Genomic DNA, 20,356 nt, shown 5'->3' on the forward strand with positions numbered 1-20,356 from the left:
TCCCTCTCTCTCTCTCTCTCTCTCTCTCTCTCTCTCTCTCTCTCACACACACACACACACACACACACACACACACACACACACACACCGCCCCCCAAAAGCATCTCCCTGTGGATTTCCATTTAGGCTCTGGGGCTATTTATCATTTAGCATGTATCCCCCACCCTTGTTTTTAATTGAGTTTATCTGCTCCTCCCAAAGGGACTCAGTCTAAACTTAGCCTTTGTGTGGTTGCCTTGGCCCCGCGGAGAAAGCCTCTCTCCGGGTGATTCACCCCAGAGCCTCGCGCCGCGGCCGGCCCAGAGCGGGGCCGTGGCCCTCGGGAGCGCGTCCCCGGCCGCCTCCCGGGCGTCGGTGGCCCGCGGGGGGCTCCGCCTCCGCCCTGGTCGCCCGTCCGCGGGGCTGCCGAGGCCGGGCTTTTGCGCGCCGCCGTAATGGCTCAACTCGCGTCACCATTAGTGGTTTCTCGACTGATTTAACGGGTGCTGTGAGCAAACCGGGACAATAGAGGAGACATTCATCTCTATTTGCAGAACTTTAGCATTGAGCCTCCCTAATGCTTCCCTAAGCGCCCACCCCCACCACCCCTGCCCCCCTCCACCTCCCATACCCGTAGATTTCCCACACACTCGCACTCCTCAGAGCGCAGCCAATTGGTTCAGACATATCTATGATGGATGTTTTTCTACTCGGTGCACCAGGGTTGGAATGTTTCAACGAGTCATTCCTCATGTCTTCCTGTCGTATTTCTGGAGCAGGATGAAGTTCTGCTTGTCGGACGCCGCTCGACTCGTCGTCCTGCTCTGGGCCTCCTGCCCCAAGGTGAGGGCCCAGTGTGATAAATCGCGCGAGTCCTCGAAGCTCGACCTCTCGGCGACCTACGACCTCCCCACTTTCACCGCCAACTCCACCGTCCAGAACATGGTGATGCTGAACGGGATCATTTACGTCGGGGCCGTCAACCGGATCTACGCCCTATCGCCGAACCTCACCAAGCTGTCCGAGTTCCGCACCGGGCCGCTGTTCAGGAACGAGTCCTGCGGGTGGAGAGCGGGCGGCCCCAAGTCGGAGCGCAGGGTGGACAACCACAATGTCGCCCTGCTGGTGGAGACCATCTACGACAAGGGGCTGTTCAGCTGCGGTTCGGCGGACGACGGTGTGTGCCGCCGCCACGTCCTGGACGATGGCACCAAGCCCAAGACGGTCGACGAGGACGTCTACTGCTTCTTGGACAACAGGGACCGGGGGCAACCCAGCGACCCCAACCGGGTGATCAGGGCCTCGGGTGCCCAGGTTCTCAACGTGGAGAGCAATGTCATTCACTTCTTTGTCGGCAACTCCGAGTTACCCGACCAAAGGAACGTCTCCAGGGCGACGCCTGAGCCCCACACCTTGTCCGTCCGCAAGATGAAGACCAGCCAGAACGGCTTCACCTTCTTCTCCAACCGCTCGTACGTCGACCTCATCCCGCCACTGCGCGGAAACTACTACCTGCGCTACGTCTACTCCTTTCACAACGGGCCCTTCACCTACTTCCTCACTGTGCAGAGGGTGAGCCGGGACTCGCAGGCGTACCACACCCGCATCGTGCGCATGTGCTCCTCCGACCTGGAGATCCGCCGCTACGTGGAGATGCCGCTCGAGTGCATCAGCACCAACAAAAGGCGGCGCCGCCGCTCGCCGGCTGACATGAAGGTGTTCAATGTCCTTCAGGCCGCCTACGTAGCCAAGATGGGCCGCGACCCCAACCTGAGTGTGGAGGAAGGGGACGACGTGCTGTTCGCCGCCTTCGCCCAGAGCAAACCCAACTCGCCAGAGCCCACCGCCAATTCGGCCGTTTGCGTGATCTCTCTTAAACACATCAACAACCTGTTTAGGAAGTACATGCAGGAGTGCAGCACCGCAGACCCCTACCACTTCACCGGATCGGACAGGAAGTCCTGCTACAATGTGGTAAGTCATATGTTTATATTTTAAGGACCTTGTAATGGGTTCATCCAGGGGTATTTGTGAAGACCATTATAGAGGGAAACTGAGAAGTGTGTGTGTGTGTGTGTGTGTTCACCTGGCGATGGTTTTATCACATGTAGGGCATTCAAATAATATTTTACTGGTGCAAAGAGCCTTCGCCTGAAATGGGTTAAAACTTATTTCGTTTACGAGACAGAAAATTTGCGTTGACTGCTGTTAAAAAAGCTCTATAATTTCGCTGCCTCAGCTTCTAATACGGCCCGAGTGTTCATGAACAAGACGGACCTTAACACCATGTCTGCTTCTGACTGCTGCATCCCTGGTCTGAGGGTTGTGAGAGGATACAGACTTCTGATGACATCACCTTCAACTTCATCTTTAACGTAATAAAAGTAGGAATCAGTCGCTCAACTCGACAAGAGTCCAAAAAGAAGACTCTTCACCTGGTGACTACTGGGGGGTAAATGGTGTATAACAAGAGCGCTCTGGACTGCAAAGATCTGATTTATTAGGACAGTGATAGGCTTATGTTTTGGCTTACCGCGCCTGTCATCACATCCATTTGAAGTCATGTGGAGCCACGGAGGAGACAGACTCACAATCAAACAGCTTTAGCTTCAACATAATGACAGACTGGCCACATTAGATATACTTATGCCGCCCCCTGTTCTCATAGGCCTTAGTCAATCACCTCCCATGACTCTTGAGGGTCTTCTCCCCCCACCTGCTCATCCCTGCTCTACAATCCGTCAACGTTGAGCGGATCAATTGGTCGAGTGGCCCGATCAATCGTGACGTGAATTTAACTGCCGACCAAGTTGCCGGAGCAGCTGTCAATATCTGTAACAGAGAAGCTTCCCTGTCTGACTTTATTACCTCCTGCGTAACCGCAGATAGCGTATTGGCTCGTTTACGGCGCTCTCGCTCAAAACCAGGAGTTTAACAGGAGCTTTACGGTTTTAAGAGTTACAATTTTCAAAATGAGGTAGCTCTGCCTAAAAAAATAAAAATAAATAAAAATCAGCCAGCAAAATTCTCACTCAGATTTTGCTGACATTGACAAATTGTGATTTGGTGGGAAAAGATGTTAAGATTTTCAGGGTAAATATTATTTGTACATATCTTCTATCTAACATTTCATAGTATGTTTAACCGTGGGGGGGGGTGGTATTAGTGGATAGAAGCCGGGCATATCTGACTGTCGGCGAGCCGTGAAGAATTGTTCAGGGGATAACAGGACATCAGCAGCTGGGCGGAAGATGATCCCATGACCCTCCATCGGCGCAACCAGCGCCGCTGATGAGGCCTCCTCTGCCCCCGTCCCGACAGCGGAGAGCGGAGCTGCATAACTTTGTGTGTTTTTGAAAGACGCTTTCTATATTCCCTTTCGACTCGGTGGGCTTTCAGCGCACCTGTCAGGGTTTCAGCACCAGGGCCCTCCGTGTGGCGAGGTGAACGCGCCGCTTCACTTCCCCGCCTGTGAAATTTACGCCGCAAAGGCGAATCCTGTCCGTGGTGGTAGGGTCGTCAATGTGATCCATGTGGATCCAACAGGTTATTTGCAATTTTCTGACTCTGAATTGCATCCTGAAACGGGGTCATTGGGTTTGCTGTGTTTCTATTACTAGAGATTATTACATGGTTTTGTGTTATTGCATGGATCAGATTTTGTCGAAATAGCCTAAAAGGTCAGTTGAATGTTTGTGGTGTAATGTCTATCTGCGTGTGATTGCTTCACCAAACATAGTACTGTAGCAGCTGAACTCCTGCATGCTGTTTAGGGGTTGATATTTGGCAACGTGAACATAATTATCAAGCTCCTAACTCCGGTCAACACTGCCAATTGGCCCTTCCAGATAATAAAACCATTATCGTTAGGGATTATTTATCCATATTGGACAAAATAAGAGATTTAACATTTAAAGCACATTTGACAGAGAGTCGTGGGCTCTGAGGGAATTCAAAGAATGACCTCTTTGACTTTTAAACTTTTTCACTTAAAACTGAGAGTGCACTGCTCCGTGATCAGGTTTGTCTTCCCCTTGACTCATGATTACCAGGTAGACGCAGGCTATGACATCAGTTGCGCTGGAGGGACTCTCTCTGCGCTGTATAATTATCCGTCTGTATTCAATTCTATTTTGCCTCTATGGAGGCTGCTCGACGCCCCAGCTTGGCTGGATCCACACGTGTTTATGAAGCAGGCTCGCGGAGTCTGGGAGTGTGTCTCACGGCAGCTGTGCATCATTTGACATCACTGTGTTTATTCAGTGATAAAACGCACGCACAGCCAGACCGAAACTCACTCACGCGCCAAAATATGATGATTGTTGTCCCAGACGAAAGAGAAAATCTTCTTCTTGAGCCTTAATGCAACTAAAACCTGCTTTGAAAGTCAAGTCGGTCCGAGCGTAATCTAATCACATCATGTGTTTAATCGCCGATGTCAAAGGGGCTTGTAGCGATTGGAAAAATGGGTGAAATTTGTCTTTCTTGCTCGTTACTGATCGAGGCTTATGCTGCGCGGGGCCCTGCGCTGTCAAGTTAAACAAAGAGCCATGTTGTCGGCCAAGGAGACAAAAGACCATTGAATAACTGTCCACCTGATCCCTTATCCTTGTGCTAAGTCTCCAGTTGAAGGATCTAATCATTGCTCCGCTAAATAGATTTATGGGTGATATTCAGTGGCATCTGGCAGGTAAAATCCCTCCTATAGTGACTTATGAGAGGAGATAAGAGTATATAAGGCCGTAAAATCATAGGAGTTGTAAATGCTGGAGAGAGAGAGAGAGAGAGAGAGCACGATACTCAAGCCCGGCGTGGGGTTATTTTTGTCGTTTGCTTGAACCCGTCGGTTGTGTTTCTGGTGGAAAACTCCCAGTGGGAATTTGGACGGAATTGAAAGCCGTGTAGGAGCACGATGAAGGTTTAAGTGGTGGTTGTCAGCCCAGACAGCCCTCTTAGCTCCGGTTTAGGGCAGCACGAAATGATAAATGATGTAATGATGAGTGGCCCTCTCCTACGGTCCGTGCACGATCCCAGCCGACCTGCTCTGCGTTCGTCCGCATGGGCCTATTTTCGTCTCTGGAGACTTCTTACTGACAGAACTTGAGGAACTCCAATCTGATAAACTCGGCGCCGCTCCACACAGAGGAGGGAGGGGAGCTGGTAGACTCCTGTAGTTAAGGGTTCTGAGTAAGCGATGCTTTAAATGTGTATGCGGCAGGTTCCTCGATCGTCAGGAGGCGCGCGAGGTTGTGCCGCGATCAGGTTATTAATGATTGGAGCCAACATTTTAATGAGGCCTGGGTTGAAAAACATCCTCATACTGTGTCCACTCCTGCGCCATATTGGTGATCTTACACTTGCACCAAAACAGCTCTTTGAGATATTGATCGGCCCGAGAGAATGTGATGCGTCTTGACGATATTGGTTTAAAAAAAAACAAAAAACCCAGGCATTCTGCCGGCTAATGCAGCACGTGTCGGAATGGGATTGGAAGATCCACAACATTCTCATAAGCCTGGGGAGGGAATATGAGACACTTTAGGTCTAACGTAAAGAACGGCCACATTCGAGGTCAAAATTATCATTGGATTAACATTGATCCCCCAGACAAAAACCCACCAAATGCTGATTGCTTTTAAATTGAATCCCAGCCTTGACTGATTACAGTGCACGTAATATAATTCCAACATGGAGACGCCGTTGACCGACAGATATTTTAATTAGCCTTCCCATTTTAATGAACACTTTTTTTTCCTTTAAACGCTGGCTTGAAAAATGCCAAACAGACGGCCGCGGTGTCACATTGATTTTATATTACTTTGTCACAGGGTGTCTAATAATTTCTGATTATGAAATTATAAAAGGAATCTAAGGCCCAGAGTTTATAATCCCAGCCTGCTACAAAGAAAATGGACGATACCAGTCAACTGTGTACTGTAGTACAAGGAGATTAGATTAGATTAGAGACTAGATTGTGCTTTATTCACACAGAGTGAAAGAAATAAACAAGCAGGAGAGTATGAATTCACTGATGGTTTCGTGTGGATTCTCACAACAACAACTTGTTGAAGAGCGAGAGTAGAGACGCGTCAATGTAGAAAAGTCAGTGTACGCCGGCGCTTGGGGCTGATGTTCAAAACGGTGCCGTCTGTGATCATTACCGGTCACCCGTAGCAGAGACTAGTAGCAGGGCGGCCGGGCAGCCCCGGTGCTGCTGTTTCAGTGGCTTCTAAGCTGGATGCCATGCACTGCGCCTCACATGCCCGAGCCTGCAAATACCACCACTAAGCTGGTATTAATTCACTGTAATTCTCCCTCGACAAGAACCGGTGTCACGGCACGACGGGGCTTTGCCTGTGGCTTGGAAACCTCCTCCGTGCTACCAGCAGAGTCGGGCAGGTGGCGAATGAACATCTGGGGCGTTCCTTCTACACACGGCAAAAGATTAAAACAGTCGTAATTGAGTAATGACAGGCTCAAATTGGTGTAGTAAACGTTGTGATGCTTGGCAGGGGAAAAAACCCGCAAAAGGTAGAGGTGAAGTTAGTTTTTCAGCCCCATGGTAAATGATGAGGTTACATTATGACAATGTGAATAAATCAATCAGCTCATTAATACTATTATTAAAAACACACAAAAAAAACCAGCTCATAAACAGCGGTGTCAGTGGCGTATATGAGCGAATGTTTTACCGCCGGTGTCCCAGCGCTGTGTCCCACATGTCCCGACCTGCTGAGCGCATGGCTAAGCCAGCCAAGCAGAACCCGGTGTTCCTCTAGGTTCTCCTGGCGTTCAGGAATCAGGAGAAGAATGAAAAAATGCCTGCTCTGTCCTGCCCTTTTTCCCTTTTGCTCCTAAGCCCCGGGTTTTGATAACAGAGTATTATGCGTGAGTGCACGCGTGTGCAGGTGCTTTAAGGAGGGCGCGAGCAAGAAGCGGCAAGAGCGAGATGTTGATGGGTTGTGTTTTGATCGGCTGAATCTAGTGCACGAAATGTGTGACGCAAACATGCTTGCACAATGCCCTGTATCAACAAGCACATCTAACCCATCCGTGCGCGTGCACACACACACACACACACACACACACACACACACACACACACATACATGTACACACACACACAAACCTCAAGTCTTTCTGAACTTGAAGTTTAAGTAAAGTTGGAAATCTTTTCAGTTTCAATATAAATTATATGAATCAAAATGATATTGCAGTTTAGTTTTACTAGTTTTTATATTTCAAAAATGCATAAAACTTGTTTTATATGTGTGAAAATGGGAGCCAAGCTCGAAGCCCTGGGGGGGCATTCTGTCCGTTCACCGTCCCTTTGTTTGAGTGACTACGTTTCCTGGTGTAATCTTAAATGTTTAAATGCCAGGTCCCCAGTCCAAGGCAATATATACCAATTTCTATGTTTTCTCGATTGCCCCTGCAGCCACCAACCGAAGCATCTATTTCTCTCTCTCCAATTGATGAACAGCTACACACAGACACAAAGGTACCACTCCGGTTGTCAAACTGTCCCCCAAATACATGAGCCATTCAGCCTTGGTCATGGGATCCTTTGGCAACTTGTATAAAGATTCCATCTGATTACACATGAATGTGCTTCTTGCTGACACATCTGGTTGATGTGTCACCATTTGGCTGTGCCCAGGCAGGCCTCATCTTTGTGAATAGAGGTTGGGTCACCAGCCTCCAACCGCAGGCTAAGGCCTAGCACCCAGCATCCAGCTGCCACAGTATCCCCACCTCTCCTCCAGGATTACAGTATAGTCGTAGGGCAGCTACGGACAAACCTATTGGAAGTTGCAAAAGCAATTGATAAATCCATGCAGCATGCAATATAACAAATATCAAATATACTATACAAATGTGCAATATATTACATTTACATTTTATGTTTTAGCCATGAAGTTTCATCTTATCATGATGAAAAAAATAAATAAAAACAATACATTTTGCAGCTTTATGTTTGATCTAATATCAAGAATGTTTTTACCCCGCAGAGTAGCCTCACCCTAAAGAAAACATTGAACCATGCAATAAAAATGTGCTTTAATTAAATCATTAATCTCAATCGATATTGGGCTCATTGTTAGTTCGCAGAATGTGATTTCATAGTGTCACTTCAGACTCATGACACTGCACTGGTGGACAGTTAATATTGACTGACCCTTTTGGTATTTACACATGTGCACATTTGCAGGCAAATCCTCTCGGATTTCTACATGTTTTCACATTCTGTAAATGTCTGTTTATTTTTGCTCTCGAGGAGGTAATCATTAGTGAAGGGGTTCGGTTTTTTCATTTTTTTTAAAACGGTGTTTATGTCTTGTTAGTCCAATTTTGCTGGCTTTGTGTGCACATCTTATCTCCGCCCTCCAGACAAAGACACAGTAGTAAATATACGGGCTTTCCCTGCTTGCAAGCTGTCTTTCAGTAACCAGTGTGGGAAATTACCGACACCAGCCATAAGGCCAAATACAGCTATGGCTGATAACTGATGTGGCCGCTCCACCTTCACCTTTGGCAAGGAACTGACCCCATCTGAAAGCTGTTGTTTAAGTATATTTTCAACGGCTGGTGAAGCTGGTCTTTTTCTGTCCTGCCAATAACATGCATCACATTACAACGGTGCTTGTCGTGGCTGTCAGCTTCTTCTTTGAACAGCCGTTTCAAATAAGTTACACTCTCCTCATATATCATAAAAAGCTCTTTCTTTCTTTGGTATTTCTTGAATTCCTGCCTTAAGACCATCGGGCCATGCGCCAACAATGCTCGCGGAACCTCATGATACACTTGTTGTTTAGTGTCAAATGTGGTGGCGCTTTGCCCTGCTCAGATTATGAGTCATGCCCCCGGAAGGATAACCCAATCAGAGGCATGCCAGCCACCCTTACTCCTCCTTTTCACCACACTGTGATATCATTTCCTCTAGTGAAATGAGCCCTGTGGGTCCTTATTTGCCAGCCTCCACGGACCCAGAAGCATTCCCCTTTCTCTTGAGCAGCCACCCTGAACACACTTATCCCAAATCCCCCAATCTCGGTTTCTCAGGCCAGAGTTTACCCTGTCCCTTGTTTCCAAAGTATTTGTAAGAGTCACAATGACAAAGTTCATTGGAGCGGCTCACGATCCTGAACAGGGCAACTGGTCGGCTGGGGGGAAAAGCAAACAGTCGGCACTCAAACCAGATCTACCTCAGCTAACCTCCCCTTCAGATGACGGTTTTGGATTCTCATTATCAAAACACACAGGCCAAGTGCTAGGGATGCAACGGTACAGTGGGCCCATTGTTTGGTATGTATCACGGTTTCAGGGCCACAGTAACGGTGCGGTTTCGGTATCTTTATATTTAAGACAAAAACAATAATAATAATTTAAAAATGTTAAAAGGTGAAAAAATAATAACTAAATAACTAGGAGGGCCGGATCGTCCTTTAGGCGAGATAGGCCCGGGGCGCCATCACGGGCGCGGAGAGCGAGCGATGATCCGGCGCATTTTGTCACCTGTCTTCCATCACCGACGATGCGTGTGCTAGCGATGGGGTGCCCGGGATCTGCGCGCCAAAACCGTGTGTTCTTATTTTATTTTACGTCTCCTTAGGGAACCAAACAAGTGCGTATGAAACTGTATGGAACGAAACCGAGCATAACGGGGACACTTTCTTCCTGACTCTCTCTCAGGGACACGGCCATCCCAGGGGGGTTATTTTCCGACTTGACATCTTGATTGATTGCACTCTTTACAAAATCATTTCTACGTAGTTTTATCTTGTGTTTCTATTGAAAAGGCTCGCGTAGCTGCGCGCAGTTGAAAAATAAAAAGAGAGCTCTCATGCAAAAAAAGAGAAATGCCGCGCAGCTCCGCACGGACCCCGCACAACTGACGTGGCAGTAGAGCTGCAACAGTGGATTCAATAGGGAGCAGCAACATTGCTGCTCTTACGCACCCCTCAATCCAAACTTTAAACAAGCTCTTACAGCTTTCTCAAAGGGCACACATTATTGGATCAAATGGAAGTGGACACCACTGCATTCTAGGGACAAGGTCTTTCCCTGGGATGGAGGTTGAAGACTGCTGATTCCGTTCAGCCTCTAATCCCCACACAAAGGAAGAAAAGGATTGTTGCCCGAATGTGTACTCAAGTAATGGGAGAGGAATGAAGACAAACCTTCACCACCCACCCTCCAGTGCCCTGTTCCTTCACTCTTATGGCTTTTAACAACCTGCCACTCTCCAAAACAATGGACCACTCGCCATACCCGCATTAGGGAGATTGTCTCTGCGGGCTGTTATCTTCATGGCTTGAGTCACTGTGAGGAAAAAGGCAAGCTCACACCTGAGCAGGGCTTGTTTCCCAGAACTGAGCAGCATATTTTACAGATAAAACCCTTATTTGGTATACAGCTGGACTCTGCCATGGGTTTTTTTTCTTCCAACAAACACAACCGGAGGGTGTTTGTTGTTTCCATGGGATGGCATTATTATGGCTAAATGAATCGCTGTGCCATGTTAACGAATTGCGGATAATATCAGTTTGATGGTTTTGGAACAGTGACTGTAGATAGAGGGTTGTACCACACACCCTCTAACCTGCATAATGTACAATAGGAAACAGATACAGAATTGGGATTTTCTCATCATGTGTGTTAGAAGTTACAGCTCCCGGGGGTTGAGTAAGAGAATGTAAGCAGATGGAGGTAAATCTATGTAGTGTGGGTGTGGGGGTGTGTGTGTGTGTGTGTGTGTGTGTGTGTGTGTGTGTGTGTGTGTGTGTGTGTGTGTGTGTGTGTGGGGGTGTCAAGACCACCCATGCCAACTTCCAGGAGTTTAACAAGTGTGGAAAAACTCGCACAATAATGCATTGTTGCACTGCGGCCCAGCTCTTTGGAAGCCGATTCTTTGCTGATTGTTTGCATGTCTTGTCTTGCTGCTTTTATTTTGTTTTGAAACACAAAGTCACATGGAATGAACTGCGACAAAGACCCCAAAAGCACATAGACGGCACTGCACACAAGCTGCACTTTACAGGCTTTAAAAAAACAAAAAACAGAAACAAATTATCCATGCAAGTCTGCATGCAGGACATTTATGATGGGGTTCTACACGGTTTGGGTCTCAGTTGCCGTCGTTGATGTATTCTCGGCTTGGGATGCTTGGGAACAGCCGTTATTGCATTTGTGTTCCTGTGATGCTTAGTGAAGGAAGCCAATATGAGAGATACGAACGGGAATGTGGTTGGGCAATAAAAACGCATACTCTGTGAAGGATGCTTTCCTGCTCCCCAGATTGCGGGAGCCATCTTCCTCCTGGACAATGTTTGTTTCATTTCCCCGCGCCTGGCTCTGATCTGGGCTCCGCTATCAGCATCGGAACTCGCTCTCACTGTGCCAGCGTAGAGCGCTGATCTCATCTGATCTGATTGAGGACAGAGCAGAAAGGAGGCGGCCCGCATCTTGACTCCGTAGCCCGGCAACCGCCTCCCTGGCCCGTCGGTGAAACGCGGAGCGGTGGCGCGGTATTGTGGCGCACCTGCAGGTTGTCTGGCTGCTCCGCTGGCGGCGTGACGTTGTGAAGATCCCAGTGGCCGCTGCCTGACCTCTGGTTTGCCGCCGTTGCCATCGGGTGTTGCCCCCCTGAGGTTGCTGTCGTGTGAAAGGAGCTCACCCTCCTCGAGTCCCATCCTTTATCTTTCTTCGGCGCCGTGGACATTTACAATATCCACAACAGTTGCATTGGGGAATTGAAATTGGAGCGCTGAGGCTTTGGCCTGACTGCAGAAGCAGAACCTTTGTTGCTTCCTTGTCTCCCTGCGACAAATCACGCGTCAAAATCCCAGGAAAAAATCTGAGACAGAGACAGAGAGAGAGGTATGTCATATGCTATGGGTGAATGGCTGGATACGCCGGAGGGGCTGTTTTCTTTCTCTCGCAGTGAAGTTTTAAAAATGATGGTTCTGCCAAGTGTCTGTACCGGTGGATGGATTTGATTATTCCAGACGACCAGGAAGCAGGAATTCTTGGGGGCGGAGGGGGGGGGGGGGCTTTTCTGTAAGTTTAGATCCTTTTTAAGACTTCATGGTCTCTGGCAATTGTGAATATTCCTGAGTCTGCCCTCTCAGCATAAAGGCCCAATTAGCTTGGACATTTTCAGTGCAGCTGACAGGGTGGTGCAGGGCCTCCCCGCCGTCCCGCCCGTTCACCGCTCGCCCCTGGTTACTCAACTTATCAATAAGGGTGGGTTAACTAATGCTAATAAAGCCATGGCAGTAAATGATGGGCGCTAACCCTGCGCAGCAGCCACAGCACTAAATTATTCTCCATTTGCGCTGGGGTGCTTTCCTAATTAGAGCCACATGTACTGGATGGCCGGCGGCTGCCACGGTAAAATGCGCTTGAAAGCTCAACTCTCAGAGCAAAGATGGAACTGGCTTCTGAAAAGCGTTACGGCTCTAATATAAGAAAAGTCTTCTCTGTCATTCCGCGTTGTGACAAAAACTAGTTTGAAGTCTCACCGCCGCATGCTGCCCCTGTCAACCCGCATGAGCGTTTTCATGTTTACATCCAGATTAAGGCACCGAGAACGTCGATCCAAAGCGAGGGCAGAGAGTGCTCTTGAGAAGTTCCAGACCTCGAGCTTGAGATGTAATCAACATAAGATGGAATAAATGTTCCTCTCAACCAGTGGTGAAAGAAGTATTCTTATTCTATACTACCGTATTTTCACGACCATAAGGCGCACCGTACTAAAAGGCGCAGTCTCAGTTATGTGTGCCGTTACTGTATTTAACACACACATAAGGCGCACCGGATTATAGGGCACGGGTTTTATATACCGGTACATATCCTCTACTACGTTTAAATACCTCTACTGCGTATTTAAAAATAGAGCGGGAGCAAAACTGAGTATGTTTGTGCTTTATTCATGTATTTATTACAAAGTATTAATCAAACCCGTCGAAGTCATCATCCTCTGTTTCTGAATTAAACAGCTGCGCTAAATCAGACATGCCAGTTTCCCCTTCTTCGCTGTCAGAGTCACTTTCCGTGCCGTGCGGCTCCTCGGAAATGATGCCGGCTTTTGCGAAAGCTCGAACAACAGTGCCAGCAGACACGTTAGCCCAAGCATCTACAATCCATCCGCAAACTGTGGCGTAACTTGCCCGGCGCTGCCTTCCACTTTTCGTGAAACTGTGGTCTCCGTCGGTCATCCATCGCTCCCACGCCGCTCGCAGCCTTACTTTGAACGGCCGGTTCACACCGATGTCGAGCGGTTGAAGTTCCTTTGTCAGACCTCCCGGAATAACAGCAAGCACAGCGTTCATTTGTTTCACCTTGTTTTTCACATCGGCTGTGAGATGGGCACGCATGGAGTCACAGATTAACAGCGATGGTGATGCGTGGAAAAAACCACCTGGTCTCCTTACATACACCTCCCTCAGCCACTCTTTCATCATCTCCTCATCCATCCAGCCCTTTTCATTTGCCTTAATAACGACTCCAGCTGGAAAAGTCTCTTTAGGCAAAGTCTTTCTCTTAAAAATCACCATAGGCGGCAGTTTCTGTCCATTTGCGTGGCAGCCAAGCACAACAGTAAACGACGCCTTTTCATACCCCGTTGTGCGTATCGCTACCGTGCTGGTCCCCTTCTTCTCCACCGTGTGATTCACCGGGATGTCGAAAGTGAGCGGCACCTCGTCCATGTTGGTGATGTGGCTTGGCTGGATGCGTTTGTCGGCGATGTGTTTGCTGCAGTAGGAGTGGAAGCTCGCACACATAGGGCGCACCGCACTATAGGGCGCGCCGCACATTTTGAGGAAAAAAAAATACGTTTATATGCGCCTTATAGTCGCGAAAATACGGTAATTGAAAATGCTGTACCTTAAGAAAATAGTACACTACTCAAGTAAAACTAGTAAAGTACTTGATATTGAATAAAGTATTGAAAGTAAATACTGCATTTTTATTCTTTTTGTACAGTCCATACTGTGCCTATTAATGCATTTCACATGTCATGGGAATAAATGACACATCTCAAATCTGCCAAAGTTGCAGATGTAACTTTATCTTGAGCATCAATAGAAAAAAAAAAAACTATCCCCATACCTTTCCCCATTGATTGTAATGTGAAACAGCCTTATTGTAGATTTTTTTTTATAAATCACTGCCAGATGAGTGACACTGTGTGAACGCCGCACCCCTGTAGTGTAACGTGTTGAAGCATCCAGGTCTATAACAAATACACACACTGAAATGTTTGGATTATTTTACTACATTGGACAAGTACCTTCCCGTGTGTTTGGTCTCGGCGTAGCTCACTCGAGGTGAGACGTCTGGAACCAGGATCACCATCAATCACCTGAGAATGACAATGAACACTGTTTGCCTACATGTCTAAGCATTTTGACCAATCAGATATATTGATGTTTGCCGTGAGGTTGCCAGCGGTATGCATTGACCAGAGATGGAGAAATCAAAAGGGACTCCCCTGGGAAGTACCCGAAACCACGTCTTTTTGGCCCCACAACCTCAGGCCTGAGCAGCACATCTTGCCTTCTCTGTGTGTTTAAAATCCCAAAACTCTTTTCTCCAAAAATGGGCAACACGAGCCCTGTTGTGATATATGCAAGGGGCAGCATACCGTGAGAGCCATCGCTTACAAATTGTTTCTAACAACATTCCCACAGATGATTTTTTTTCAGCCCCTAATATGAGGTGGGGAGACGGAGCATGCAGCCCCATCCTTCAGAGCTGTGAGGCTTCATTTCGTTTTTCGACGATTTGTGGCCCCCGGAGGCTTCCATAGGGACTGGAAGCAGTACTGTTCTCCAGTAGGAGGACCTCAGGGAGCTATGAACACCCCCCCCCAACACACAACTCACACCCCCGTCCCACACCTCCCTGCGATGACAGATCATTCTAACCGAACCGACTTGTCTTGTCGACGCTGAAAGTGTGTGTGTGTGTGCGTGCGCGCACAGGGAAGGGAGAATTAAAAGGGAGGGTTGACTGATTGAGGAAGGCAGGACGAAGGAGCGTCGGGGGGGGGGGGGGGGGCGAAAAAGAGACAAAGGTATTTATGGACAAAGAGGAATTGGGCTTGAGTAAAGTAAAGTGGGGGGAAAGGAGGGAATGAAGAAGAGAGGGAGGGTGAGTGTTAAACGAGGGAGGCCTCTCTGAAACAGGTGTTTATAGAAGCCTCTCTCTCTCTCTCCCCCTCTATCTATCTTGGAGATTTGGGTTTTGAAGACTTCATTCCCAGTACAGAGTGTTTCTCAAATGATCGCTGCCAGAGTGCAGGGTATTTGGACCTGACGCGGAAATAGAGGAAAAAACTTGATCGCCAGTTGTAAACTGCAAGAAACTTGCGGTCATACTTGTTATTAACAGTATAGATATTAATTGGATCCAATACCAATGGATCAAGGCACAAATACGAATCAATAGATAAAACATTCAAATTGTGACTGATATCGTTCAAGGCAAATTAACCTCTAACTCTTTGCAATAGACCCAAGCGATTAGTTGAATTCAGTTGGACAGAATGTTTGTGAAGATTAATACTACTAACTTGACTTATTTATTTTACCCTGCTTTGCGTTTAGTATCTGCAAAACCCCATTTTTGTCTCAACCACAATCTCAGGTAAATCCGACAGACTTTTAATCACATTCCCTCGATCACTTTCATTTTCTGCTGCCAGTGCAAGACAGTGGATTTTCAAGTCAAAGATGCCATTGAACCCTCTGCGATTCTTTGCCAGCCCCACTGTGAGGGCTGTTTATGTGCAGGGGCGCACATTTAACCCCAAAAAGCTTCTCTTTTTGGGGTTAGGGGCTGTTCTATAAACAAATCCCAAGTCTCTCCTGGCATCCAGGGGCCACAACTGGGTGGGAAAGTGCTGTACCGCGACAGCCTGGGGACCGACCCTGCATTGTTGTTGGCTTCTGTAATCCCTCGTTCTGTACCTTACTACTGACTGTAAAACACACCGGGCCTGGGACGGTAAAACCACACGCAGGCATGCCAAACACACAGTCATGCAAACATACGCATCGGCATGCAAACACATGCACATATATACACACAACGTTAACACAGGCATGCATGCACATACGCCGAACACGGAAGCAGGCGTGACCAGGAATGATGCATACACATATACATGCAAACACACAGGCAACACACAAACACGCGCACACGCACTTAATGTGTTTTTGGTGAGAAGAAGAAGCAGCCGTGTGTAGTAACATATTTGGGAAAATGTGCACACACATACACAATCACACAGAGTCGGGTTGCAAAGTAACATGGACCCTGGCTCCAGGTGGAGTAAGGTGTGTCCCCACATGCACAAACATACACACACACCTTAAACATCTACCAACACACACACATACATGCATTCACAAGCGCATACAAAGCGCACGTGCCTTTGCATTTTCCTTTTGGTGAAATGCGCATTTCCACACACCCCGATGACACCCCAGCCCCCTGCAGTCTGGAGCGTTCAGGGGGTCAAGGGTCTGATATTCTAGTGAAAGCGCCAGCTGAGGCAGAGCCGTGACAACGGGTCTGTTCACGTGCGCACACCCGCCAACTCTGTGCCACGCCGTGTGTTTCCGTCCGTTAGCAGCACTGTCCCATCTACTCCAGTGTGGGACTCAACCCGGGGCACAACAAACTTAACCCTTAACTTCTCTCAGCGACCCGGGGGGCTCCGTGCACGGGTGCCATCGTTGTGTGAGTGCGCATGCATGGCCGGCATTAATTGTCATCCCATAATCGCCTTATTGTTGCCGGCACTGCAGCTGTGGAACAAGCTCCCACCTCGTGTCAGGATGTCTAAATCGGTATGCATGTTTCGTCGTCGTCCGTCTGTCCGTCCGTCCGTCCCCTCCGGGTTCCACCTCCTCAGGATCCCCACCTCTTCCTAATTAGAATTACAAAAAAATGTTGATTCACCCATTTTATTTGTTTTTCTTGAATGCTTTGCTGAGGAGGTTTGCTTAGTTCAGCTATTTTGGCTGTTGATGACCAAGGTACTTTTTTTTGTCAGTCGACCAAAGTATCTGCTCAGTGATGACAAATAATCGGAAGGCGTTTTGGATGGTGCTCGCATTTTATAAAGACACATGAATCATGACTCATGTCTAAAAGTGACAGCATTGTGGAAGTATTTCTCATATTGTCAGTTCCTATGTTCCTCCATGTTTATTTCTCAACTATTTTTTTTTATTTTAAAGATGGATACTTTACATTCTAAAATATACTTGAAGACAGAGTTTATTCTCCTCTGCAGGCACTGGTTGCAAACCTTCAACGTGTCGGCCACATCAGAGACCCTTGGGTGGCCCCAGAATGCTTTCATGCAAGTCTTTACATTCAAGTCCTTGCGTTCGTGTTGCTTTCCAGTCGGTGGTAATTTTGTACTGTACATTGTGATGAGAGCTGTCGCGGTGCGGTGTTCTCCTGCTGGTAACTCAGTCTTGGCATCATAACTCAGGCTTTAGAGCGTCTACTCTGGCAGGGCCCCGCAGGTCACTGTGAGAGGTCTCACAAGCGACACTGGGCCACACGGATCTGCTTTCACGCCCCTCTTGACTCGGCCGAGGGGCACGGAGCTCCACGGCGGCGCGGCATAGTAGTGAAACTCTATCGCGGGGCTGTTGTGCAGGGGGGACAATGGCTGTTGCTTAAGTGCGGGGCAAAAGGTGTGTAACATCTCACGTATCCGCCTCTCAGCGCCTGTTTTACCATAGAAAAACACGTCCGAAAAAGAAAAAACGCTCCGAGACACGTCGGACGTCGGCAGCACCTGCCGGCGTCTCACGCCGATGAAAGGGACGGGGCCGTTCAAACATTTTGCGCGAGCCTCGACATCGACTCCCCACCGAGCTCAAGAAGGAACGGGCCCACGGGTTGGTGAAAAAAGCCCAAATAGGACCGAGGGCAGCCCGGTTTTCTGTGGCACAGGCTTGTCATTTGCTGTGAAATCAGCTGCTGTCTCCCAGCCAGGGGAGAAGCCAAGGATAATAGCGGCGGTGCTTCAAACGAGGCCTGTCAAAACAACCCGTCCGCCATCAACTTTTCCTTCCCTTGATCCTCAGCTATACCTTCGCAGAGGCGACGGAGTACCCCCGCCCCCCTTCCCTCCCCGCCTCTTCCACCCTTCCCACCCGTCCTCCCGCTCTGCTCCGACAAAACAGCTTTACTCGACCTGTTTGTTTGCAGTGAAAATAATCATCTCCCCTCGGCCTGTTTTCGGAGCTGCGTGGCATAATCTGCGCGGCAACTCGGGGCGATGATGTCTCTAGCTTGCTGAGATTAGAGACGGGGGCCTCCCCGAATTCTGGAACATTCCCATCATCCTCACATGTGCTCCGCGATTTCCTAGCTCCGTCTCTCTCTCTCTCTCTCTCTCTGTCAACGTGGCGACAGAGCGGTGTGATGGATCGTCTCTGGCCTGAAGATTTTGGGCAAAAGCCGATACTGTACTGTCAGCGTAGACACATGTCTGTGCAGTTGCTGGTGCGCACGCGTGCGCGTGCGCGCACACACACTCACACACACACACACACACACACACACACACACACACACACACACACACACGCGCACACACACGCGCACACGCACACATCAACCAAGATCAAAGAGCTTGTTCATCAAGTCTATTAAATATGGCTTGAGGCCTCATCCTCTCCCTCCTTCTTTTCTCCCTCCTCTCTATCTTATTTTTTGTCAGTATCTTTATCCAATTGCAAATGGAATTTCAGACACCAGACATCATTTCCTCCCCAGTTCCCACTACGGCTCCTATTTGCCGCAGTGGCAGTGATAATAGCCATAACAATAAGCCAACCTCTTGTTTGCCACTCTTTTGAGAACAGCCTACAATGTTCTGGCATCATTGTGTACTTCAAATTCCACAAACACAACCACATCAACGGTGGTTGTGTTTGGTACAATGTCTGGACAGGCCAGGTATTGTACGTACCGGACAGCGACTCAAGGAAAGCTCTCTTGTCCGTCTCGTAGTTCATTCATTGGCCTCGAAGCGGTCCAGTCCAGTTGACGTGCGGTTGCTGCCAGGTATTGTTCAGCTCTGAAGTCGTGACCTTTGTTTGTCCACAAGGCACCACTCCCCACCCCCCCACCCCTCCAGCCTTTCTCTGTGCGGTCATCTAAGAATAACCTCTCATCGGATTTATTACTGTGCCATTGTTCTCCGCGTCTTCAAAGCTCGCCCTTGAGATCTACATGGGAAAAAAAGGGGATATTAACCCTGTTTCAAACTAACCGCAAAGATGTTCACATGAGCCAGAATGTATTTTTATGTAGAGGGAGTGCACAAGGTTAGCAGCTATTTCAACCACCCTTTGATGCACCAAGGAATCTAGTTAACCAATTACCCCCTGGGCCACCATAATTGGTTGCCACAGCCATTGTTTGTTGTTCGGCAGGCAGAGTATGGTCCTCACAATGACAGGGGTCGGGGTTCCATTCCCTGTGTGTGCAGCAGCGCCATGACGCTCTCACGATCACGGGTGCGATTCCCGTTGTAGCGCATTAGGCCTGGCACTAGCACTGTCACGGCTGGGGTTCCATTTCATCAGAGGCCACCTGCAATAAAACTTTAATTAGAAAGCGTTAAAGGCTAGACGCCGAAGGGCACCACAGGCCTTGGTAATTGTCCTACCTGTACGCCCCACCACCCCCACCCACTGATTTCTCCACAGCTCCCCCAGCCTGTTGTTGTGGCTCCAGAGAAAAGGTCATCAGTGACTAAAGCTGAGAAAACAACAGAGGGCGGTGGGGCTGGTCAAGTGACCAGGTCAAGGACCCCAGAGTGCCACAAGCACCCTGCACCCTCTGGATCATCAATAATTAATGAAACCCGAGGCAGCGGGGTGATGCCGTGACTAAACACGGGGGGGGGGCCCGGACAGTAAGCGAGCGGGGCCGGAGGGGGACGGACGGAGGGTGAACTCCTGGATCCAGCTTTGGCCACAGTCTGTGGTTTCACTGTATGCTCCACAGAGCCCAGACACAACAAGCCATACAGCCCAGTGACCAGCTAAAAACCCAGAGACCCACCGAGCTGGGGAGGGGGGGCTGGTATCCAGACCACAAAGAGGAGAGCGACGATACAAGATGTCATACAAGATGAAAGAAAGAGATGATGGTGCTGGGGGTGGGGGTGGTGGTGGTGGTTGGGATTTGGGGGGCAAAGTAGGGGGCGGCATTCATGGAATGCACTCCAGGATGAAAAGGTGGTCCACTCCGCCGTGTTTCCCATGAATTCCTGCCATCCGTGAACTTCTATCTCACCAGGTCCATACACTCGCCCGGAGGAACGTCCAGA

At 48.7% G+C, this 20,356-nt stretch overlaps 1 protein-coding gene across 1 annotated transcript in view; it reads left to right on the top strand.

Annotated features, from left to right (window-relative positions):
* Positions 1 to 20,356, top strand: part of met (MET proto-oncogene, receptor tyrosine kinase) — a gene marked incomplete at its 3' end in the record, with an annotated part of 62,340 nt that overhangs the window by 760 nt on the left and 41,224 nt on the right. The window contains exon 2 of the mRNA XM_080002918.1: positions 759 to 1,953. Coding sequence (XP_079859044.1) covers positions 760 to 1,953 — 1,194 coding nt within the window. The 5' untranslated portion in view covers position 759. The remainder of the gene's footprint in view (positions 1 to 758; positions 1,954 to 20,356) is intronic.

The sequence above is a fragment of the Zeus faber genome (assembly GCF_960531495.2).
Source record: "Zeus faber genome assembly, chromosome: 6".
In the NCBI taxonomy this organism is placed as follows: Eukaryota; Metazoa; Chordata; class Actinopteri; order Zeiformes; family Zeidae; genus Zeus; species Zeus faber.